Here is a 26,205-nt window from a genome sequence, read left to right on the forward strand (position 1 = left end):
TATAAATTAATAAAATTATTTATCTTTTCCAGACGGAGATATTTATTATTAATTTTTTTTTAATTTAAAAAAATTTTTTTATTAAAAAAATTTTTTTTTTTCAAGTCATTAAAATAAAATAAATCATTTCAATTCATATGTTATAAAATACAAAATGTCATTCATTGTTTTTATTATAATTATTATTATTTTATTTAATCGCTCCTCGGAAGTATAATTTATTATTAATAATAAGTTATTTTATAATCAATAAATATTATTATCGTTGTTAAGTATTATATATTATTATTATTATCATCATCGATATTGATAAAGTTTAAAATTTTTTTTAGCATTCACTCATATACTCATTGTATTAATAATTAATAATATAATAATTATTATTAAATGATCGCTTTGTTTCTTTTTAATATTTAATATTTTATTCTTTATATAATTATCATATTTTTTTATATATAAATAGTATAAAGCTTACTAATAGGCTTTCATTTAATAATGAAATTGATTAGATAATTAATCTTAATCCATCATATTCTCTTTATGTTTATTTAATAATAATAATCATCTTTTTTTAAATATTTAAAGTTATTTAAATTTTTTTAAAAACTTTTCAAGACTTTTTTTTTAATTTTTTCATTTTGCTCGGTTGTTTATACATATATAATATATGTCATGTATATATATATATATATATTTTTTTTTTTTATTTTCACACTCACTTAAAACCACTTTTACACACCATTCTGTCTCTTTCTCATCTTTATCATTAGTACGTTATTTTTTTCCACTTAATATTCTCAACATTTATTTTTATTTTTGAAATTTTTAGTGCTTCAGTTCTATGCTGTTGTCTCGTTTAGCTTGAGGGGAAAAATCCATTCACTCATTTCTTCATATATATATATATATATATCTAGCTCTTTTTTGTTATTTATTTTTTTGTTGCCTTTTTCTCACCCCCTTCCCCTTCTCTCCCCACTTTCTTTGTCTAACTGTGTGTTTCTTTCAAGAATTTTTTTGTCTGTCGCCTGTACAGACACTTATCATACATATACATACACTTGCATACACATGTACTTATACTTACATATATATACTTATAAATACATACATACTTTTATGTGGATACACAAGAATAGAGAAAATTGTGTGTTACAAAGAAACAATTGCATTGTTTTATATTAAATTTACCACAAATAAATTTTTTTTTCTTATCTTTAATTTACAAACAATTGTTTGAGTTTTTTTTCTATAATTAGTAGCAAATAAAATTATTTTTTTTCTTTTTTTTAATTAAAAAAAAATTGTTTAATTTTTTTTTCTTCAATTTTTGGATTTTTTTTCATCACCTAGCAGCAAATAAATTTTTTTTAAATTTTTAATTCATAAAAAATTGAATAATATTTTTTTTCTAAATAAAATTATTAAAAAAAAAAAATGAAATTTATCTTCTTATAATCCTGTGTATCTTATGTACATACATGAATATATTTCCTTACGTATGTATTTATCTGTAAAATTTGCAGTATATAATATATAATATATAATATAGATATATATCTACTGTATAGCATTTTATGTAAAGAATGATATGTCTGCGATTGTATAACGAGTTGCAGATCGATTGTTAATCGAGCGTAAAAATCAAATCGACAGTCACTTAATCCGCAATTCGTGAAGCGAGAATAAACTCGATGTAAATATACATGCCGTGTTGAATATAATACGAATATAGTGACAAAATTTTATAAATTTAAAGTAATACTTACACGTATTATTTATATTATATTTTACAAATAAAATAAAAACAAAAATAAATAAGATTAATATCAATATTGTAATAATAATTGAAATATCTTGAGAATTCTATATATCAATAATATATTTGTTGATGAGTGACTAGATGTAGCCTCAAGCCGGTATGTTGGTGATGGGCAGTCCTGAAAACACTAAGAGACTGGTAATTGCCAGACAGACCGTAAAAACAGTGTCCGTACCCGACGTACTGCCACTGCAGGTCTCTTTTGATGACATCTCCAGTGTATCTAAATAAAAAACAGCGAATATTAATTAAAATAATTTTTTTATTCCTGCATTTGTATTGGTGGAATAAAAAATCTGATTTTATGATTCTTATGATACTTTTTAATCTAAAATGTCATCTCGCGTGTGTTATTATCCATCTATCTATCTATTTCAGCATCAATAATCAACATACATATCATAATAGACTAGTTTTATACCTTTTTTATACCCATGAGAGGTATAATATAAAATGACGGTTAATATTACTCCCAAGGGATCTTTTTACCTCTCAATGCTCTCTATATAATAATAATAATAATAACAATAATACTCTTATTCTTCCGAATTGTAATATAAACTTTTATCCTTCAGGCCATATAAATGCTTTTTAACAATATTTATATGAATTTAAAAACTAGGTTACGGGAATTACTTATCACGCTCTATTTTTATGGGTTTATCAACAATAACTAATACATCACGCTATTTGAGTATCTAATCGATATTATTACAGGATCTGTTAATACACGGAAAAAAGTAAACTGTGAAATTCACTCGGATTTCGTTTAATTTTTATAGTTTCAAAAAGTACAACGAATATCGGGTCGGCACAAATGTATATATTACAAAACTTAATGTAGACAGTGTTAAAGCCACAATTTATAATTTAAAATCAAAAATGTGATTATTAGCTGTCACTAGAGTAAATAACGACTCTCCCATCTTAAAAAATTACTATTTCAAACAGTAAAAATTGCCGTTTCAATATATAGTCTATACTAGGAGAAGAAGGGGGAGGGTCTCACACTGATAGAAGGATTTGTTTATAGTTAAAAATATTTGTTAATATTTAACAAATCATTTATTAGAAAACACTTTTTAGTCAATAAATATTTCGTGCTATTTAAAAAGATTTATTAATATTTAATAAATGAATATCAGATTTATTAAATACAAACAAATCATTTTAAATACTAAGAAATATTTGTTTAATACTTAAAAGTGATCTTTGATAAATGATTTGTTAAATATTAACAAATATTTTTTGGTACAAATAAATCCTTCTATCAGTGGCACACTCGAAGAATTTAACATTTGAAACAATAAAAATTCTATTCTTAAAATATATATTTTACTAGTCCAAGCAAATCAATAATTATAGTTTGATTTTTAGCGTTGCGTTTAAAATTTACCATTCGTACTTTGTAAAAAAGTTTGGAAAATCTAAAAGTGCACGCCTTATAATCTCATTTTTCACAATAAAATTGATTAAAATAAAAGATAAAAAGCAAAATAATAAAAAATAGTAAACTCTGCTATGGTTTAGTGGCGCCATAACTCTAAGGTGAGGAAAAAAATACTATAATAAAATGTATAGATAGATATACAAAAAAATCCACAGTCATATATTAGTTTTTTATAAATAATAATTTAACGACAGTGAATTGAACGCTCATATTAATTGAGAAAATCCCTCGTGTGTTACTTTAAATTATAAAAAAAAAGTTATTCCGGTGCGATCATTTTTTCGACCAATTTCCCTGCTACATACACCCATCCATACACGGACGTCCAGAAAAGAATATGTTTAATGTTATTATTTACTATGTTAAACAAAAAAATTGTTATTGAAATATATTTTATGTGCCTGACAAATTATTTGACTTGATAGAAGTGTACTCTTATTAACCTGTAAGTGCGATATAAATAACAAAAAATCAATTTCAGTTTCGAGAAAACTGCTTTTTTTGAAATGTCGAGAGTAGAGCACAACCTCAATGCTTCGTTTATGAGGCGTGCAATATTGACGTTGCTTGTATAGAAAATTTAGTAACTGTAGTTTATATTTTTTACATATCATGCGATCATTTTTTAGGTACGAAATGATAAATATTAAAGTCAAAATTCTTAATTATTATACTTTAACATTTTCGACTTTCATATAGCGAATATTACTGTTTGAAATAGTATTTTCTTCCATGTAATTAATAAATTGTAGCATTTAAATGATAAATATTATAAACTGATTGTTAAAATTTTGATTTTATTGTTTGAAATGGTAATTTTTTCCAGTTGATTATTACTTATTATGAATCGACTATTATTTATTACAGTTTACTTTTTTTCGTGTGGGTTTATCAACAATAACTAACACATCACGCTATTTAAGTATCTAATCGATATTATTACAGGATCTGTAAATAAAATAATATATTACCCAACGAACAATATCCAGAAATTGGATAAAAGTTTAGGGGATGCAATATAATTAAATACAATATATTAATACGGATTAGAGGGCTGAAAAAGCTCAAAGGGAGACAGACACGTGGTGCATTAATATTTTCCTCTAGAATTATTTTATTTTTATTATTTCTAGATTTTAGTGGGTAATGACGGGTGCAAGGATTTACATAGAATCTATTTCCCCTAAATAATAAAAAAAATATTATACAGTCTCGCTGCATCGGAAGGGAGAGACGAGGGTCTCTCCCAAACACGAATCAGCTTCATAAGCAGCTGTTAAAGCAACAGCAGCAGTAAAAGCCCGCCAGGACGTAGACGTCGACGTCAACGTCGGGATAGGAAAGAGAGGTGAACCAGGCGTTTGGGTGTGCGCGACCCGCCGATGCGGTGGCATCGATCCATACCGGGTAGAGTCTCTCACACTCCCTATCGTTGCTTTCACGTAATACTACCCGTCCCGCAATTCCGCTTTTCCTAACTCTATATATATATATATATTTATATATATGTATATATATATATTTTTTTTTTTTCTGCTTTATTATAACATCTAGTGTCTTTTTCTCTTTTTTTTTCTTTCTCTAGTGAATCTAGTCCCCTTAAGTGTACTCAAACTCACCAATCTCATCTTAAGATGAGATGACTTTTTTTTCACATATATACAAACGATTATTCTAATATACATATATATTTTGCTTATATATACCGAGATGCTCTTGAAAAACTTTTCAAATTCTTTTAACAGAATAAATCTTGTTAGATAAAATTTCTTTTTTTTTTTTGTTAAATTTTTGTAAAAAAATATTTTGAGAAAAAAAAATGGATAACTATTAGTCTAATGCAGATGATAAAACGATTTATAGATGCACGTTTTGGCATTAAGCCATATCCCACATTGGTGCGACAGGAAACCGCTGAGCCGCGCGGTTGCCAATTACGCGACAATTAACGAGATCGATTGTCTCTTTGAAGCTGCTGCTGTAATGTTAAGTGATATGACACCCGACGATTATATAAGTTAATTTAATGAAATTAAATACTCACTGGTGTCGGCGATGAGGTTTGGGAGGTAGTTTTTCCAGAACGCACACTGTCGCACTCTTATCCCCTGACCAACTTCGGTGGTGTTTGTGTCTAGAGTTAGATACTCCAGATTTTTGGGCGTGTGTTGGGGCCAGAATGCTTCAGTCCACGATCCGTCGTCTCCCATATTTGGATCTCTGTTAAATATAATAAATAATAAATTATTTGTTAAGTATATTTAATTTTCATAATAATTTTATTATAATAAAATTCTTCAAAAATTTCTACTAATAATTTTAACATTAATTTTTTTCACAATAATTTTATTATTATAAAATTCTTTAAAAAAATTCTACAAATAATTTTTTTTAATTTTTACAATAAAATTTTTTTATTAAATTTTTTTCACAATAATTTTATTGCTATAAAATTATTGTGAAAAATTTCCACAAATAATTTTTTTTAATTTTCACATAATCACATATTTTTATGAAACTTTTTTCACAATTATTTTATTACTATAAAATTCTTTAAAAAATTTCCAATAACAATTTCTTTAACTTTAACATGTGGAATTTTTTTATTAAATTCTTTTAATAATAATATAATTGCTATAAAATTATTTAAAAAATTTCCAGATATAATTTTTAAAAATTTTTACATAATAAAATTTTTTTATTAAATTTTCTTGATAATAATTTGATTTCTATAAAATTATAAAAAATTATTTCAGTGTCTTAAAAAAATAATAAAATTATCTCCAAAAAAAACTTGTTTTAAAACATCTAAAAAATCAAATAAAAATAAAAATTTACAAAATAACATACCCAGTTTTAGCAAAATTAGCCCAATAACGCATCATCCTTTTAGAAAGAGTAATTTCTTGCGGAGTGTATCCTTTAGAAGGATCGAGGGGTTCTCCAAAAATATAACTAATTTCATCAGCATGCATAACCCCGGTCCATCTCGGCCAAGGATTATTAGCAGATCTGTGCTGATAATAGTACATATAAACAGTATTCCCAGTTTCAGCGTACCTTGCTGCAAATTCATTGACATTGCAGGTAAACTGATAGTCTCCGACAATTTTGTCAATCGCATTGCGATTAGCATTCGGATCATCGGGATTCAGCCAGTTGGTGTATTCATAAATAATAGCGCGTCTCGCTATAGAGTTAACATAGGGGTTTAATTCAGTAACAGCTCTGTGAAACTCTTCCTGGGAAACTTTAACATCCTCAGTGCCGTCTATGCGGAATAATTCTGTCAAATAGTAAATAATAAAATAATATCCCTCCTCGGTGTTTGATCCCATTAAAATGTTAGCTTTTTTGAAAGAAGCGCTGGCAAGTGACTGCTGGGGCGTTTCGTCTAAAAATGCCCCGTCGATAACCGGGACGAATGGAAATTCACATATACCAAGTGTCCCCCATTCATTGTTAACTAAATCCAGTGGATCTATTGTTACAAGACAATCAATCACTGAACGTAAATTATTTCTATCGTGAGGACATCCAACAGCTTCGGCTAATCTTAATCCACGTACAATCGATTCCTCACGGGATATTATGGCCCAGGGAGCTGTTGGTGAGCCGGACTGCATAATTGCTTGGTTAAATAGATGCCTAGTGTTTTAAATAATTAGTATTATTTTTATTTTAATATTTGATCGGTATCAGGACTCTTGATACCCTGACAAAATATCCCCGAGATTAAATATCACTGCGAGAAAACATGTAAATATATAAATATTAATTTTTTTAAGATTAATTAATAGCTAGCAACCTTGCAGTCACTATGTGACAGCCGTGACTTGTGAACTATAAATAAATAAAATTTTGCTTTATTAAATAATGACTTTTGTTAAATTGCACTGTACTTTTTTAACTATTGACGTTTTTAAAGATATAAGCTCATCCCGATGTTACACTCATCAAGAGCTTTCATTTGAGTACCCACATGCATTTTCATATATTTTTCATATATACATATATATATAACATATATTTTAAAGATATAAGCTCATTCTGACGTTACACTCATCAAGAGCTTTCATTTGAGTACTCACATGCATTTTATTTATTTATTTATTAAGCCTTTACATAAGCCTTTATTAAGCCCAACAGCCCAAAGGGTCAATAACAGGGCTACTTAATTTTACAATAATGTAGATTTTGACAGAGTGAAAATTTGAATACTAGTGTGACTTTATATAAACTAAAAATTTCTATATTTAATCAATTATTATAATTAACAGAGTAGTTTAATTACTACTAAATACTATTTTAATATATTTTTCATATATACATATATATATATATATATATATTTATATATATATATATATATATATATATATATATATATATATATATATATATATATATATATATATATATATAAATATATGAAAAATGGATGTGGGTACTCAAATGAAAGGTCTCGATGAGTGTAACATCGAGATGAGCTTATATCTTTAAAAATGTCAATAGTTCATGAGATACAAGGTCATTTATTAATTATGTATCTAGAGATCATTTTCGAATACAGCTTAAATACTTATCATCATAAATTGACTATTGGTGAGGATGATATGAAATCTTGAAAAGGCACTACTCCAGGTCAAGTCTTTTCCAACGATACCAAATTTGACCATAAAAACCCATTTTATCATATAAATACACTGGCCACAAAATTTTACTTATTCTTTTAATAATATAGATAATGTCGAATAAATACACACAAAATCCATGATAAAAGGGCACAATATAGTAACAAGCTTACGTGTTACAAGTCGTGGTACAAATATTTGTTGAAATGGCATTAATAAGTGTTAAAATAAATTTGATAATTTTTTTTAAGTTTATTGTTTTGAATTGTTTTATTGAAAAATTCAACTATTTAAGATATTTTGTCTGGGGTTATTTTTTTTAGGATATTTTGTCTTGAGATATTTATTTTGGGGATATTTTGTCGGGGTATCAAGAATCATGGAATCATTTTATGAATTATTTTAAGATGATTTTGCGGAATTACCTGGAAAGCGGCGAAAGCAAGTGCATTGAAACAGATACCGCGCCTGCGCTCTCTCCAAAGAGGGTAACATTATCCGGATTACCTCCAAACGCGGCGATGTTGTCCCTGACCCACTGGAGCGCCATCATCTGATCAAAAAGCCCGGCGTTCCCTGGGACGTCCGAAGTACCGAAATACATGAACCCCAAACTGGCGACCCGGTACTGCATTGACACCAGCACGATGTTTTCCTCTGAGACCAGGGTCTTCGGGTCGTATACGTCTAGCGTCGCTGAGCCGGAGTAAAACCCACCTGGAGCAAACGCGTGCCAACGCGTATACGCGTGGCTGCTGCAAACGAGATCGTATCGAGATGCGCTAACGATGAGCGCTTACCGCTTTATTTGCGGGGTTTTATTTCTTTCTTTTTTGTGTTAGTTTATTTTGTTTAATTGCACGCCTCATAACGCTAAAAGGTTACTCTTGACTCGTCAAGGTCAAGAAAAATTCGCCTTGTTGGGACAAGAAATTTATTTGGTTGAATTTTTGAATAATTTTATTTGATGAAGAAATAAAAATTTTTATCATGGTAATTTTTTTGTTGAAAAAATATTTTGTTGATTTGGAAAATAAAAATTTTAAGCAGACAATTTGCGAATTTTTTTTTACACAAATAGTTGAAGAAGATTTTTATTTTTTTAGCTAAGAAATAAAATTTTAAACAAATTTATTTCTTAATTGAAGAAATGAAAATTTTTCTTACAGTAAATTTTTTTTTCAAAGAAAAGTTTAATTGATTTGGAAAAAAAAACAATTTTAGATGAACAACTATCAAATTTTTATCCAAAAATTGTTTTTTTTCCCAAATCTAGTAGAAAAATTTTTATTTTTTTAGCCAAAAAAACAAAAATTTTAAATAAATTGATTTATTATTAGAAGATTGTTTTTTTTAAATAAATTTTACTAAAATAAACCATCTTGTACTTTTTAAAAATTTTACATGACCATTTTTTTTCTTAATGAATTTTTTATTAAAATTTACTATGATAGACCTATACGAAATAAAAACTTTTCTTATTTAACAATTAAAAAAAAAAAAAAATATAAAATACTCTAGTAAGAAATTTTTGATGAATTTTAAAAATAAGTTGCCGACTAAAATTACAAATTTAGATTTTTTAATTTAAAAGAATTAAATTATTTCTTAAATTTCAAGTTTTTAGTATAAGAATATTATAATAAAATAATAAAATTTTTTAATATTTAGTGCTCCTTTTACGCATTGTAAAATTTCGCCATTTAGCTGCTGAGTTTTGAAATTTAAATAAAATAAATAAAAATAATTTTTTTCTTAAAAAATTCTTGACTGGAGTGTAAATTTTCTTGGCTCAAGAAAATATTAAGAAAGATTGAAAATTTCTTGAATGAAGTCAAAGTTTCTTGAGCCAAGAAAATTTCTTCTTGCTCTAAAATAACTTTTGTCTAGCTTAAAATTTTCTTGGCGCAAGAAATTAATTTTTTGGTTGTATGATAGACCTATACAAAATAAGAACTTTTCTTATTTAACAATAAAAAAAAATTATAAAATCTTCTAGTAAGAAATTTTTAATGAATTTTAAAAATAAATTGCCGACTAATATTATAAATTTAGGTTTTTTAAACTTAAAAGAATTAAATTATTTTTTAAATATTGTAATAGAATAAAATTTTTATAAATCTTTCAATTTTTAATTTTTAGTACTTATTTAACGCATTGTATAATTTTGCTACTTAGCTGCTGAGTCTTGGCATTAAAATAAAAAAAAATTTTTTTTTTTAAATAAATTACTGTTATGAGGCGTGCTTTTGAATTTTCCAAACTCTTTCCTCTTACTGCAGCAAAGTTAAATAAAAAAAAAAAACTCACCACCAAAAATCCATACCATAACAGCGGCGTTCCTCGGACGGGGCTGGGGAACGACGACATTAATGTAGAGACAGTCCTCGCTCAAAGGAGTGTTGGGGTTCCACATGGTCGCGCCGACAAAGTCCCCAAAGACCGTATCGAGGATCTGGACGCAGCTATTAGGCAGCTGGGTGGCGTTAAGTATGCCATCCCACCGCTCGGCCGGCCGAGGATGCCGAAATCTGAGGGCTCCTATCGGCTTTTCCGCGTAGGGGATGCCATACCAGGCGTCAACCTTCTTGCCGCTGGCGGCGGTCTGGGTGACACCTTTCACTCGGCCCTTCTTCGTCTTTACGATCAACGAGTCATCTCCGGGCCCAGTAAATAACGCCTCTGCCCTGGCTGCCCCGAGATCCTCAAAATCTTTCAAACTGTCCAGCTGGTGATGTTCCGCCGCACCGCTGGTCATCTTGAGCGGAATGCTTTTTTGCGGCTGCTGGCGATGGTGGTGCTCGTGCTCGTGGTCATGCTCGTGCTCGTGCTCGTGATCGTGTTCGTGGCTGTGCTGCTGCTGCGGCTGCTGCTGCCCGAGCTCTTCGTGAGAAAAATCCGCATGGTGACGACTTCTGTGCGAAGGTGTTGCTCGAGCTCCCAAGTCCAGCGTTGACGCAACCACCACCGTTAACACTACCAGCGTTTCTACGTTAAGGAGGGCGCTTCGACCTCTCGTCATTGCCATCGTCCTCGCGCCACTCCTCTCCTCAACTCCCCTTCACGCCTAAAATTTAAAAAAATTTTTATTTATTACTAATTTCTGAAAAATTTAATTGAACTTTTTTCTTTTTTCTTTTGGATTATTTTTTAATAGCTAAAAGTTATTTTGAAGAAAAAATTTTGGTAAATATTTACAAGTGGGTTCAATTTTTATTTTTTTTAACGAAATTTTTATTTGATTTTATTGATATATTTTTTATTTTTTAAAATACATAAAAAATGAACAATTATGGCACGCCGTTTTACTTTTTAAACTCATAAAAAAATAGCTGTCATAATAATTCATTGAAAAGACAAATTCCATAATAATTATAACAGTTCTATTACAAATCGTACCAAGATATTATAACATCGTATTTTTTTACTTTATTAAAAATTGTGCGCACTGATAGAAGGATTTGTTTATAGTTAAAAAGATTTGTTAATATTTAACAAATCATTTATTAGAAGCCATTTGTTAGGCCTTAACAAATATTTATTAGTATTTAAAAAGATTTATTAATATTTAATAAATGGATATCAGATTTATTAAATACAAACAAATCATTTTAAATACTAAGAAATATATATTTAATATTAAAAAATGGTCTCTAATAAATGATTTGTTAGCTATTAACAAATATTATTAAATACAAATAAATTCTTCTATCAGTGCGTAAGTAAAATATTTACAAACTATGTATACATATAGAAAATTGTGTGCATTTTTATTCTTTAACATATAATTAGTTATTTCATAAGAAAGGAAATAATTATTTTGATTTATGTGTAATATATACGTTGAGTATTTATTTAGAATGTACAATTTCCAATTGACGAATATTATTGATGCTGCATCGAATTTTTTTTTATTTTTGTAGGAAGTGAAATAATATGACGATTTAATTATTTCAAGTATCGTCCAATAATAGCTAAATATTTCAACGATATAAAAAATTAATGGCTTTTTAATTATGTACGTAATGCTAATTCCTTAAATTTTTAACTGATGCTAAAGAATTATAACTTATTGTTGAAACATTTTTTAATGTTATTTTTGAAGACATCCAAAGTGTTAAAAAATCCATATAATTGACCATTAAATTTCTATATCTAGTAATTTTTTGTTCGCATTATTAAATAAGCAACGAAAAATAAAAAATAAATTACCAGGGAAAACTTTATTTCATTATAAAATATGAATAAATTTTTATAAATCATGATCTTAATTACATATTTCTTTATGATGTTCTATCATCATAAAAATTCAGCAAATACACTATAACAAAATAATTAAGAAATTATTTTGGCTGATTGAATTAATAGACGATTCAAAAAATTATTAATACGGATCATAACAAATGAATTCATGAATTAAAATTATCAATATTGATAATTTTAATTCCGAGTCTGAATTAAAATTATGAAAATCGATAATTTAAATTCCAAGTTTGAATTAAAATTATCTAAATAGATAATTTTAACTCCGAGACCCATCAAATCCCGCGATTTTGTATTGGCTGCACGGATGGTTTAAACATCTATTGATAATTTTAATTCAGACTCGGAATTAATATTATCAATATTGATAATTTTAATTGCTAACTTACAGATCGACTTAATTATTGTGTAATATTTTTTGATACTTCAAATAAAATTCAATTGATTTCCATGATTTTAAATTCTGTTGTTTTACTTACAAAACTTTCCAATGATAAAGTATTTTTTCCGTCATCGCACTAATTTTTATGAAAGTTTTAATTAATAAATTTCTGGAACCCTTGTTAATTAGTATAATTAATATAACCAAAAGCATTTAAACTAAATGCATTACCGCTCAAAATAACTGTACAAGTTATATATCACATATATCATTATTCTGGTATATCATTAATTAGCTAGAGTATTATTGAACAATAATATTAAAATGATCCATATACATGTAAACATAATCTCAAAATTCATAATTATCATTATCAACAAAATATCAATTGATCAATTAAAATTAAGATTGTAAAAAATTATATGAAAATAGGATAACTTGTTATTCAATAATGATTCTTCTGAGACTTTAAAGATCACAGTTACTTTTTTTGATACAATATAAAATTGAAACAGAAGTTTAATAAATTTGTATCATATTTAATGATGATTAATATTTGTATACTATATTTTTAGGGACTGAATTAAATTTATCAGCTTAATAAAAATTTAGCTTCAATAAAATTCAGAAAATTTTTCATATAGCATATTTAGTATTCAAAAATAAAAATGAGTTCGTTTTTTTGTATCATAATTTATAAGAGGAAAAAAATTTTCATCTATGCTCAACAACGTAAACAAAATTTACTATCATATATATATAGCATCGGCAAATATGCGTACAGCTAAAAATTCCAAATAAAAATTGATTCCTCCTTGAAAAGAATGTTGAAAAAATTGTAAAAAATAATATCATTAAAAATGAAAAATGCTCTAAAACTCTATATTTCTATATGCTAATGGAATTAAAATTATCAACAGTGAAATAAAAATAGATTTCAAAAAAATAATCTCAAATAAAAATTATGTCAAACATAATTCAAAAACAGTAAAAATGTTAATTATAATTTAAACCTTAGGTAAAAAATTTTAAGCTTTAAAAAGTAAAACGGCGTGCCATAAACAATTAAAAAAAAAGTTGATTATCACAATTTTAAAAATTTTCAAAAAAATTTATAAATTTTTTAGAAAATTGTAATATTCAATTTTTTTTTTAATTGTTCGTTTTTTTATGTAATTTTCATAAAATATATATCAAAAACATCAAAAAAAGATAAAATAGAAATTTTATCCGAAAACACGAGAGCCAAAATTTTTTCCAACTTTTGAAGGCAAAAAAGCTATCGAAATATTTTTTTTTTCTTTCACGACATTTTTTTTTCATAAATCCGCCGTAAAAACGCAGAATTAAAAAAAAAATTTTGAAAATGTTAATTTTTCACCTAGTTATGGCCCCAAATGGGTTTGATTCCACTTGTAAATAATTACCAAAAATTTATTTGAATCAAGTGAATAATTTTGAATATTTTTTTTTTTAATTTGAGTAGAAAAATTTTTAAACTAAGAAATTTTTGTTAGCTTAAATAAATTATATGTTGACTTTTTTCAGTGCAAATATATAAATTATTGATAATTATCAATAAAATATTTTCTTGTTTGAAAATTTGGAAGAATTGATTAAAGAAATTTTTTTTTAATTCAATTAAAGCTATTTTTTTGTTTACCTAGTCTGAAAAAAAAAAATATTTTTCAAAAAATTAGCAATAATGTAATCTATATTATTAAAAGAATAAGAAAAATTTTGTGTCCAGGATAGTCATTATTTAAAATCGGTTTTTTTAATGAAATTTAGTGTCATTGCAAAGGTCTTGACTTGAATTTGTGCCTTTTCAAGGTTTCATATCATTCTCACCGATAATCAATTTATTATGATAAGTATTTTGGCTGCAATCAAAAATTCTCTATCTCTCGATACATAATTAAGAAATGACCCTGTATCTCGTAAACTATTGGCATTTTTAAAGATATAAGCTCATTCTGATGTTACACTCATCGAGACCTTTCATTTGAGTATCTACATCAATTTTTCATATAGTTATATATATTATATGTATATATGAAAAATATATGAAAATGCATGTGGGTATTCAAATGAAAGCTCTTGATGAGTGTAACATCGGGATGAGCTTATATATTTAAAAATGTCAGTAATTAAGAAAAGACAGTGCAATTTAACAAAAGTCATTAATTAATGAAGCAAAATTTTTGTTTATTTATAGTTCACAAGTCACAGCAGTCACATAGTGACTGCAAAATTGCTAGTAATAAATTAATTTGTTTGAAATTTTAAACAATTTTATTTCTTAGCTGAAGAAATAAAAATCTTCTAAATTTTGACATAAACAAAATTTGGATGAAAATTCACAAATTTTCTATCTAAAATTTTTTTTCTAAATCAAATAAATTAAAAAAAAAAGTTTTAATTTCTTCAGCAAATAAAATCAAAATTTTAATCAAATAAATTTCTTATTTGCTAATTTTTTCAAAAATAATTTTTAGTCAATTATAACAATATCAATAATTAATTTTTTATTTTTCAATAAAATAAATTCTTGACACCTTTTTTCCGTCCAATAATAAATCTTTCTCTTAATAAACTAACCAGAGTTTATTGTAAATAATAATATTTACAATTTTTTACCTCACGTCGGTGAGGACGCCAGACGTCCTTCTCCGTTGACAGGGGGATGCTGATTATCGATTTTAATTGCCAATCACTAAATAATTCAATCACTCTGACAGTAACAATTGGTCTTTCTTGTGGGAGAAAGGGATTTATCATCAAATTACACGTCCCATCAGCTACATCACCGAATAATTATCAATCATGTTTTTTTATTCCTATTTTTTGCCCTGGAAAAAAAAAATAATTGTAAAGCAAAAGGAAAATACATAGATTTAACAACGATGTACGAGTAAATATATACTATAGTGTACAGGTGATATGTTTCGGAATCACGCGAGGGAGCATGCGATAGTGGCCCGTTACGAGAACCAACAAACGAAAAGTAATCCTCTTTCCTCCTTCCTCTTTCTTGTCTTAGCTTTATCCTCCCTTACCACCTTTAAACTTTCAGTAGTATATAACTGTATAGACATATATAGCACAACTAGTACAACCAACCCCCAACGAGTTCGGTGTAACGAGTGACCTAGAGGTGTCACTGGATTAGCGTGCTCCTAGGCTATCCATAACTCTCGACTACGACCCTCTCGACTCTCAACTCAACTCTGTATTGTACGTATATATACTTTGATACATATTTCCTTCCAGGTGAATTTTACTTACAATTTTTATCACTGTGTAGCATATTATACACCCCGATGATACGAGTATATATATAAAATAGAGCTGGACGCTCTTTAAATGCTAATCTTCCGACATCAAAGTGTCATAAAAAAATCTGATATCCTTTTTTTCACCTAAAAAAACTTACTCGTGACATTTACTCTTAACAGACAGTTGATTTTTATTTTTTTCGAAGGGCAAATAATTGAGAAAATAAAAAATATTCAAGTGAATCGTTAAAAGCGATCACGCGAGAGCGATATCGCGAATTATGACAGGCCCATATCTTATCAATCGGTCAAGGTTAAATTTTTCGTCATCAGTCATGATATAATAGGCACAATAAATGCAATAAATGATTTTGTCTACAATAACGATTCAGATAAAAATTTTAATTGGAGTGCAATACAAAAGAGAGAGTATTTTATATCGGAAAATCAGAGTAATCTGTAGATGAAACCGAGTGTTGACTCGATGGTAATCGAGAGCCCATTTAAATTTTATGACAGCTCTCTGGAGACGTGTATATGTATATATAGTAAAGGGGTGTTGTGTGGTAACGATGGTCATCGTTGATAACGAGAATGGGCTTGGAATAGCTCCCTACTTTACTATACACTCCTTAGTGCCATTATTCGCCCATTTCCTTCCTGTTCCATACCGCAACCCGACAGACCTCAAATAGACTCTGCAATGCACTACCATATATATATCTAACAAGGTAATATCTACACTCTCTCTCTTCAACACACACGTTTAATATAATAATAATAACAATAATAACATGGACTTTTTATTAGGTCACACCATTACATCATATGATTGTTGCTATAGATATAAATTAGTGGGACGCAGGCCAAGTTTTACCGTGACTTGGGTTTTAAATTTACAATATTAACTACCTATGCCTTAATACTATTAAATTCTTCAAATAAATCACTACTAAATTGACATTGAGCTTGCATAAATAAATAAATAAATCAATTATTAATTATTAAAATTTATTTCAAATTTTATAAATTTAATAATCTAAAAAATATTAAATATTTCTTTTTTTTGAACATCAAAATTGTAAAATATAAAGTGAAATTTATTTATTGATTTTTATTTATTTAATTAAACTTAATATAAATATATCATAGTATTTATGTGATTATTACATTTTTTTCATTTGAATTTTTATTGAATAAATAATAATAATAATAATAATACAATTAAAAAATGAAGAGCATTAACGTTATTATTATTTTTAATATTTATTTTTTCTAAAGATTGCACGGAAAAAACAAGATAACACTGGATATCATCTCAGATTATCCTCAGTGATATCTGCGGTGAAAAAAAAAATTCAGATAGTAGCTAGTATAATCCAGATTATACTGAGTGATATCTGGATTATATTCATTGTAATCTGGATTATACTAGCTACTATCTGAAATTGTTTTTCACTCAGTATAATCTGGGATGATATCCAGTGTCATCTTGTTCTTTCCGTGTGGACAATAAACTAAAAAAATATAAATTAATATTGTTTTTAGATTTTCAGATCTTTAGGAATAAAAAACATTTAATTATTATTAATATTATTATTATTATTAACTTAAAATTTTTGTTGGATAATAATAATAATAATAATAATAATAATAATACAATTAAAAAATAAAAAGCATTAATATTATTGTTATTTTTAGATTTTCAGATCTTTAGGAAGAAAAAACATTTAATTATTATTATTATTATTATTATTATTATTAATAATATTATTATTATTATTATTAATAATATTATTATTATTAATAATATTATTATTATTATTATTAATAACTTGAAATTGTTATAGGATAATAATAATAATGAAAAATTTTTTAAAGTTTAAAGAGGACAAAGAAATTATAAAGAGGCGCATTGCGTACATTTGGGCATATACGTATATATCTAAATACACAGAAGAGTCTCTCTGAATTGAATTTCATACAGTCGATTTGGTTGTATGAATTTATCCGTATGATGGCGCTCGTATTTTTATTATTTTTTATTTAAAAAAGTCGTCTAATAAAGCCGAGGGTAGGTATGTGATAAAAAACAGCGGTATTATCTATATAGAATAAGGATTCGCGTAGGTGCTAAAGAAGACATACACACAAGAGAATGTTGAGAATGTGTAGAGGATGATGCAGTATTTGCCGCGTTAACGGCCACTGGTACCAGACACCGAAACCTATTTCCCCACTGAAACTACTTTATACCGCACTATATGGCTTTACTAAACCGAGCTTTCTATCTGCCCTTTGGCCTCTCTACTATACCACTCTATTCCTGCGTCTACATTTACACAACTTCTTTCCTTCTTTTCTTCCTTGTTTCTATTTACCCAAAAAACTTATTCTTCTCTATATATTTTTTCCAAATGATGCATAGACTATTGCCTGGTGCAGGATAATGCAACTGGCTGATGCAGCAATGCGGCATATGTGCTAATACAAACTAGCGGTAGTTCGCCTAGAGACATGTTCCAACGATTGACCCCACATACAAAGAGACGGCATAGATCTAGCGCTATTGCTGCAGCAGGAACAATAACAACAATAACTCCAGCGAGTTTCTGCGTATACACAGCATCAGTATCAGTATCAGAGCCGCTATTGCTTCTGGTTATGCTCGAGCTTTAGCCCGAGCTTTCTGATACATAATGTAAACTATGCTATCAGCAAACTCCTGTTTACTTGCTTCAATATACTCACTCGCTCACGGAATTAGCTGCTGGCTATTAATCGTATGAAATAACTCGGTGAAATAAAAACTATTGAATTAACATGTCCAGGATTTTATTTTTTTTTTATTCCCCCGGCTGCCGAATCAAGCTCGATTGTAATTAAACTAACAAGGGACGAGAGAAAAAGTGATTAGAGTTTGTCGGGTGAGAGAAACTTTCAGAAGAAAATAAAATTAAACTAATGGTATAATAGACGTATAGGAAGCTAAAGGAGGGATAAGTGTGTCGAGTGTGTGCGATGTGTTTTATAGAGATAAAGGAAAAAAAAAAATAAAAAAAATAAAAGGGATAGAGTGGATGGAGAAAGAGGCGCAACGATGAAATTCTCTAAAGCCTACACTCTAGTATCGATTGACCCCGACGACGGCTACGGCTACGACGACGACGACGACGTTGTACTATGGTTAGCCGGTGGATTGTGCGCCAGAGAAAGATAAACTCTGTATCAGATAGACGGATGGAAAGCAAGAGATGAGAAAGCATAAAAGCTGGATACTCTGGTACTCCTGCTCTACTCCGCTACTGATGATGCTCAGAGAGCAAGAGTCCGATCCTGAGGGAAAAAGTGAGTGGAAAATGCTTTTTTATTTCTCACAACCTTTTCACTCCCCTTTTGTGTACTCTCGCTCTTTGAGTAATCGATTTCAAGATAATTAAATTCGTTAACATTTTATCACATACATCAATAAGATATTACTATTCATTTTTTTTTTTAATTATTTTATTTATTTATATACTCTCAAGACATGGCTAAATTATTTCCGTTTCAATCGATTGTCCTTGTTTTATTTCCATTTGATAATAGTCTTTTTATAAACTTAAATCGTATCATATTTTTTCATAAAATTAATACAAAAATTAACAAACTGATTTATGGAAAAATTTTTAATTAAATTTTTTTTATATTATTAAATTTTAAACAAGTTCAAAGGGCGTTTCGTTATATATGTAAGAGTCTCGAGGTCTTTAAGCGTAACTGAAAAGAAGTACAACTCAAGAAAAAAAAAAAAGCGTATACAGACTGATGACTGAAAAGTCTAGAAAGGTCAGAGGATATTTTTGGCAAGTTGCCCAACAATTCTATTGTATTTTATTATTATATTTATGATATATGATGTAGTTGGTATTTCTCATTTCAATGACTATATACGACATTTTATTACATTTCTCTTTGTTGTTTTATTTTATTTCACAGTCGAAAGAGTACACAGAATTTCATGTTATGTCATCTGTCGGTTTTGTTAATTTAAAATAAATAAATAAAAGTTTACTTTTTTATTTATTAATAATTGGGAGGTATATCATCCCTAGTATAATTAATAATTATTTTATCGGTGTGAATAGGAAGTGTTTCATTTCCTGGATTACTCGATGGTATGTGTGCTATTGAAGGATTGAAGGAGGACAGTTTATAGTTAACGAGTTTCTATGGGTCAACAGAGAGTTAAGAGCTCAGTTTCAGAGTATTAAGTATATATGTAACAAAGTATTGTACAAGTGTGCATGCACTCTTGTTGGTAATACTTCCTTCTTGAGTTAATTTTGCGGATGAGTTAAGAATTTAATTTTTAGAAAAATTTAAGCATAAAAGTAATATAAGAGAGTTGAGGGCCTCTTGAGTATACACTTTTTAAGTACCCACGTGAGTCAATTATTTTATACGTGACGAAAACTTCCGTTTACTTTTATTACTTAAATTTCATTTTTATTTAAATTATTGGGCTCTTAAATTCCAAAAATAATTCTATGAAAATTAAGTTAGCCATTTAAAAATTTTTAGAATTTTTTTTATTAAAAAAATTAAAAAAAAAAATTCATTTGTAAAAAACTTGAAAAATTTTAAGTGCAATTTTTTAAAAATATTATTTAGTTTTAATTTAATAATTAATAAATTAAAAACGTGGGCTAACTTTAGTATTATATTTCTATAAAAATTAAGTTAGCCGACATCTAAAAATTTTTAGAATTTTTTTTATTCAAAAAAATAAAAAAAAAAATTTCATTTGTAAAAAACTTGATAAATTATAAGTGCAATTTTTAAAAAATATTATTTAGTTTTAATTTAATAATTAAAAAAAATAAATAAAAAACGTCGGCTAATTTTAATATTATATTTCTATGAAAATTAAGTTAGCTGACATTTAAAAATTTTTAGAATTTTTTTTATTCAAAATAATAAAAAAAAAATTTTCATTTGTAAAAAACTTGAAAAATTATAAGTGCAATTTTAAAAAAATATTATTTAGTTTTAATTTAATAATTAAAAATGTTGGCTAACTCTAGTATTATTGCTTCATTTAAATTAACCAATTTTTTTTTTAAATAAATAAATAAATTTTAAAAAAATATCAATTTATGTTTTATATAAATTCATACATTCTAGACGTACATCTCTGACAAATTTTCTTATTACTTCAACTGCGTCAACTCAATGCAGAATTGAATAATAAACTTTAATTTATTGCGTTCATATACCATTTTATTCTTCAATTATTATTATTATTATTTCCTTCCTCCTTTTTCATTTTTTTTTTACTAAAACAATAAACCTACATTCATTGTATATAGCGGTAAATATTGTAATTTTATTCATACATTTATACTCATTATTACTTAAATAAAAAACTCTTAAAAATATTAATTTTCTTTTTTATAACTTTTATCTCTTTATATTAAATGCGAATAATTTTATTTAAAAAAAATGACTAGGTTTGATAAAAAAAAGCGCATACCTACTTGTTAGTAAATCCAGCGGTAATTGATCGAAAAAAATAGATAAAACAATGACAACGGACGGAATCTCTTGATTATTTTTTATACAACTTAACTATTATTTTTTTATTAATATTATTGTTGTTATTTTTATTATTATTAATATTGGGGTAAGTAATAACTAGTTAATCGAAAAAAAGGAATTTTGAGAGCGATTAATAGCGAAGATAAAAAAATAAAATGGATTTAATTTATTTACTATTTTTTAATTAAATAACATTTAGCGATGAAAAATAGTGTATATAACACAGCCACACTTGGACACGCACGATGTAGGCCGGCTAACGGTTCAGGCCGCACTGAGGACTCCTCAAAAGCTACAGAGCTTTCCTAGCTGCGATACCTCGACAACAGCCACCGTACCGCGGATACAGACACACGGGTGTATAGCTATAGGTATCTAAAAGCAGCAGAATCACCAGCACCAGCACCAGCCACCAGCAGTAGCAGATATACAGATATACAGATATAATATTGGTATATAGACAGGAGATTGTAGAAGGGGATCTGTAGTAGGATAGGAGCTTTATTTCAATCTCTTTTGCTTATTCGCTCTTACATACACACCCCAGATATTTTATAGTATTTCATCTCGTTCTTACGAACTTATACAATATGTATTCCCCTTTTGTCCTGAAACTCCCCAGACTTTTATCGCCTTTTTTCGTCAAGATAATTAGACACATTCCCAAATTTCACTTTTATGGACCTAAAAATTTATTTCATCAAATTAATTAATTTATTTATGTTTAATTTTTTTATTAAGAAAAAAATTTTTTTTAGAAAATTAACAATTTAATAAATAACGAGCAACCTTGCAGTCACTATGTGACTGCTGTGACTTGTGCACGGATAGAAGGATTTGTTTATAATAAAAAATATTTGTTAATATTTAATAAATCATTTATTAGAGACCACTTAGTCCTTAATAAATATTTCTTAGTATTTAAAAAGATTTATTAATATTTAATAAATGAATATCAGATTTATTAAATACAAACAAATCATTTTAAATACTAAGAAATATTTGTTTAATACTAAAAAGAGGTCTCTAATAAATGATTTGTTAACTCTTAACAAATATTTTTTGATACAAATAAATCTTTCTATCAGTGTGAACTATAAATAAATAAAATTTTGCTTTATTAAATAATGACTTTTGTTAAATTGCACTGTACTTTATTAACTATTGACGTTTTTAAAGATATAAGCTCATCCCGATGATACACTCATCAAGAGCTTTCATTTGAGTACCCACATGCATTTTCACATATTTTTCATATATACCTATATATAATATATATAAATATATGAAAAAACGATGTGGGTACTTAAATGAAAGGTCTTGATGAGTGTAATGTCGGGGTGAGCTTATATCTTCAAAAATGTCAATAGTTCACAAGATACAGGGTCATTTCTTAATTATGTATTTAGATAGAGCATATAAAAACTTCACTGATAGAAAGATTTCTTAGTATTTAATAAGATTAACTTCAAATCAAGACCTTTGCATTGACATTAAATTTCACTAAAAAAACCGATTTTATCGATTAATACTTATTAGCTTTCATTTGAGTACCCACATGCATTTTCATATATATAATATATAAGCTCATACCGATGTTACATTCATCAAGAGCTTTCATTTGAGTACCTACATTTTCAGATATTTTTCATATATATATATATATATATATATATATATATATATATATATATATATATATATATATATATATATAACATATATAAATATATGAAAAATGTATGTGGGTACTCAAATGAAAGGTCTTGAAGAGTGTAACATCGGGATGAGCTTATATCTTTAAAAATGTCAATAGTTCACAAGATACGAGGTAATTCCTTAATTACGTATCTAGAGGTAGAGCATTTTCGAATGCAGCTTAAATACTTATCATCATAAATTGCCTATCGGTAAGAATGATATTAAACCTTGAAACGGCCCAAATTTAACTCAAGAGCTTTGCAATGAAATTAAATTTTACCAAAAAAACTGATTTTATCGGTTAATACTTATTAAAACGATTAATTAATCGTATTACTTATGTAATTACAGATTTATAAACTTATCATGTATGTTTGCCTTGGCATATAAATAAAATCAATAAAATAAAAATAACTTATTGGAATGGTATAATTTATTACAAGAAAAATAAACTGACTGAAAAAAAAAAGATAAAAATTGAGAAGAGGCGATTGAATGTCTCGAGATTACAAGAGATTTAATGAGAGTTCCTATTAATGATACTTAAGGCTTCAAGTAGGAACAATTGAAACGAGAGTTCGTAATTCAAGTGGAAAATAATAAAAAGAGAATATTGCGCACAAAAGGCTACAGAAAATTCATTTATTTTATTTTTTATTTACAACTTGTGAGTGTAATATTGCGTGTGCATGCAAGTACGCGTGTTGTTTGACACAAGAAAAAAATTACAATGATTTTTATTAATTTTGTGAAAAATATAACAATTAAAGATCTAAATTATTAACAAAAAAATTTTACTTTTAAAAATTGAAAATAAATTACAAGTACTAATTTTTTAATAAATAATTTTTAATAAAAAAAAATTACAATCAATTTTTATTAATCTTTTGAAAAATAAAAAAATTCAAAATCTAAATTATTATAATAATTATTATCATAATAATGTATTTCGACCCGCTGAATCCGAATTTGAGGTCAGTTTGACCCGTACACCGTCAAATTTTCGAGAAAACTTTGAGAAACCGAAAAAAATGACGAAAATCGGCAGTTTAGGCGATTTAAAATGATTTAAAAATTTTTTTTGACCTAAACTAAGCATGATTTTAATGAATTTCGACCCGCTTACTATTTATCTGAAGTTTATTTAGATCATAAGCCATTAAAAGTTAAAGTAAATTCCAAAAAACCCTGAAAAATTGCAAAAAAAGCAAAAAATTCCAGATATTGTGTTAAAAAAAAATTTTATAAAATTAGATCAATCATGATTCTCATGTATTTCGATCCGCCGAATATAAATCTCGAATTTATATGGCTCAGACATCTCTCAAAATCTAAATAAATGGCAAAAATCCACTGAAAATCAAAATCAAATCAAACATGTTATCCGATCTGTGGAATATAAATTTTAAATTTTTTGACCTAAATCCTCAAAAAATTTTAATTCTTTAAAAAAATCTTTTCAAAACCGTTTATTTTTTAATTTTAAGGGGTTATACGCAGTTGCCAAGCTTAAAAAAAAAACATTTTTTTATGAATCTTTTCTAGACACAGTTTTTAATTATCAATTACAAGTGATGGTTATTTAAATAGAGCCTACTTTCAAGAATACAATAGCGCGTCAATATGTAAAAATATAAATGTGCACCGCTCCTGTAGAAGATGTTCTGAACGACCTCTAAAAAAAAGGCGCTTGGCGGTGATCTCCATTTCGGTGGTTTCGATTATTTGAAATCAAAAAATATGGTGAATTCTTTTACAGGATAGATTAATGCAGGTATTGGACGAAGGAATAAGAAAAATTTTGATTTTTGACTAAATGGCGTCTATTTGTAAAAAATTTTTCGTTTTTGTTGAAAAACAATTTTCCAAATTGTTAAAAAAAAAATAGTAATAATTTTTTTGAATCTTATTCCTTCGTCCAATACCTGCATTAATCTATCCTGTAAAAGAATTCACCATATTTTTTGATTTCAGATAATCCAAACTACCGAAATGGAGATCACCGCCAAGCGCCTTTTTTTTAGAGGTCGTTCAGAACATCTTCTACAGGAGCGGTGCACATTTATATTTTTACATGATTGACGCGCTATTGTATTCTTGAAAGTAGGCTCTATTTAAATAACCATCACTTGTAATTGATAATTAAAAACTGTGTCTAGAAAAAATTCATAAAAAAATGTTGTTTTTTTAGCTTTGCAACTGCGTATAACCCCTTAATTCATTCTCCGCTTATATCTAACCCTTTTATCTTCAAATGACCTACATAAAGGGTTTCTCTTTCGCTTTTTTATTTTCTCAGGTAGATCTTTCTTCAGTGTCCAACAATGATCAGCCATCATAATGATATCCCACTTTCCTTGATAACGATTTTCCATTACACTAATGTCTTGATGGAATCTTTCGCCTTGCTCTTCACTGTAATCGTCAAGATTTTCAGGAAAGTGTGAAAGGTGAGAATCTAAATAGTGCAATTTTGAATTCATCAAGCAACCCAAAGTATCGTAGTTGTACAACAACTCTTCAACTAAATTCACGTAATTCTCACTTTTTGTATTCCCTAAAAAGTTTTGTGATACTTCTTTGAAGCTTGCCCATGCTGCTCTCTCAATCTCGTTCATTTCATATTCGAAATTATCGTCCTTAAATAAAGTCCGAATTTAGGGTCCATCGAAAATTCCTTCTTTCAATTTTGCATCACTTATAGCTGGAAAGTTTTCCCCCAAATATTTGAAACAGTTGCCATCTTTGTCTCAAGCTTTGACAAACTGCTTCATAAGACCAAGCTTCATGTGAAGTGGCGGTAGTAAGTACTTGGAAGGATCAATTAGAGGTTCTCGGGTAACATTGTGAAAACCAGGATTCAAATTCGTTCTCGTTGGCCATTCTTTTTTAACATAGTGATTTTTTCGATCGCGACTATCCCACAAACATAAAAAGCGGGGATATTTCGTGAACCCTGATTGTTAGCCTAACAGTAGTGTTGCAAGAGGATTGCACCAAGACACAGGTGTAATAAAAACGATATAAAAAAAAAGTAGAATTAACTAAAATTTTTTGAAGATTTAGGTCAAAAAATTCAAAATTTATATTCCACA

General features: G+C 27.5%; 1 protein-coding gene across 5 annotated transcripts; it reads right to left on the reverse strand.

Annotated features, from left to right (window-relative positions):
• Positions 1-1,818: 1,818 nt before the first annotated feature.
• LOC123260561 (acetylcholinesterase-like) lies at positions 1,819-21,734 on the reverse strand. Of its 5 annotated transcripts, none has more exons than XM_044721720.1 (7): positions 21,349-21,734; positions 15,182-15,403; positions 10,217-10,973; positions 8,332-8,623; positions 6,123-6,920; positions 5,317-5,492; positions 1,819-2,045 (listed from the first exon to the last, which is right to left on the reverse strand). In XM_044721720.1, the coding sequence occupies exons 3-7, from the start codon at positions 10,932-10,934 to the stop codon at positions 1,912-1,914; spliced, it is 2,118 nt and encodes a 705-aa protein (XP_044577655.1). In that variant the 5' UTR covers positions 10,935-10,973; positions 15,182-15,403; positions 21,349-21,734; the 3' UTR covers positions 1,819-1,911. The 5 variants fall into 5 exon arrangements, with proteins under 5 accessions (XP_044577655.1, XP_044577652.1, XP_044577654.1 ...); XM_044721717.1 differs by having other exon boundaries at positions 15,192-15,403; positions 21,349-21,733; XM_044721719.1 differs by having other exon boundaries at positions 15,192-15,403; positions 21,345-21,733.
• Positions 21,735-26,205: the final 4,471 nt, after the last annotated feature.

The sequence above is a fragment of the Cotesia glomerata genome, linkage group LG3 (genome assembly GCF_020080835.1).
Source record: "Cotesia glomerata isolate CgM1 linkage group LG3, MPM_Cglom_v2.3, whole genome shotgun sequence".
NCBI classification, from domain to species: Eukaryota; Metazoa; Arthropoda; class Insecta; order Hymenoptera; family Braconidae; genus Cotesia; species Cotesia glomerata.

What these genes read in the sequence shown, in the direction of transcription:
- LOC123260561 (XM_044721721.1), bottom strand. Translation starts at nt 10,934, where the DNA reads ATGGCAATGACGAGAGGTCGAAGCGCCCTCCTTAACGTAGAAACGCTG. An exon ending in TATGGTATGGATTTTTGGTG is followed by an intron (nt 8,624 to 10,216) that starts GTGAGTTTTTTT and finishes CGTTTGCTCCAG; the next exon opens with GTGGGTTTTACTCCGGCTCA. An exon ending in GCTAATTTTGCTAAAACTGG is followed by an intron (nt 5,493 to 6,122) that starts GTATGTTATTTT and finishes TATATTTAACAG; the next exon opens with AGATCCAAATATGGGAGACG.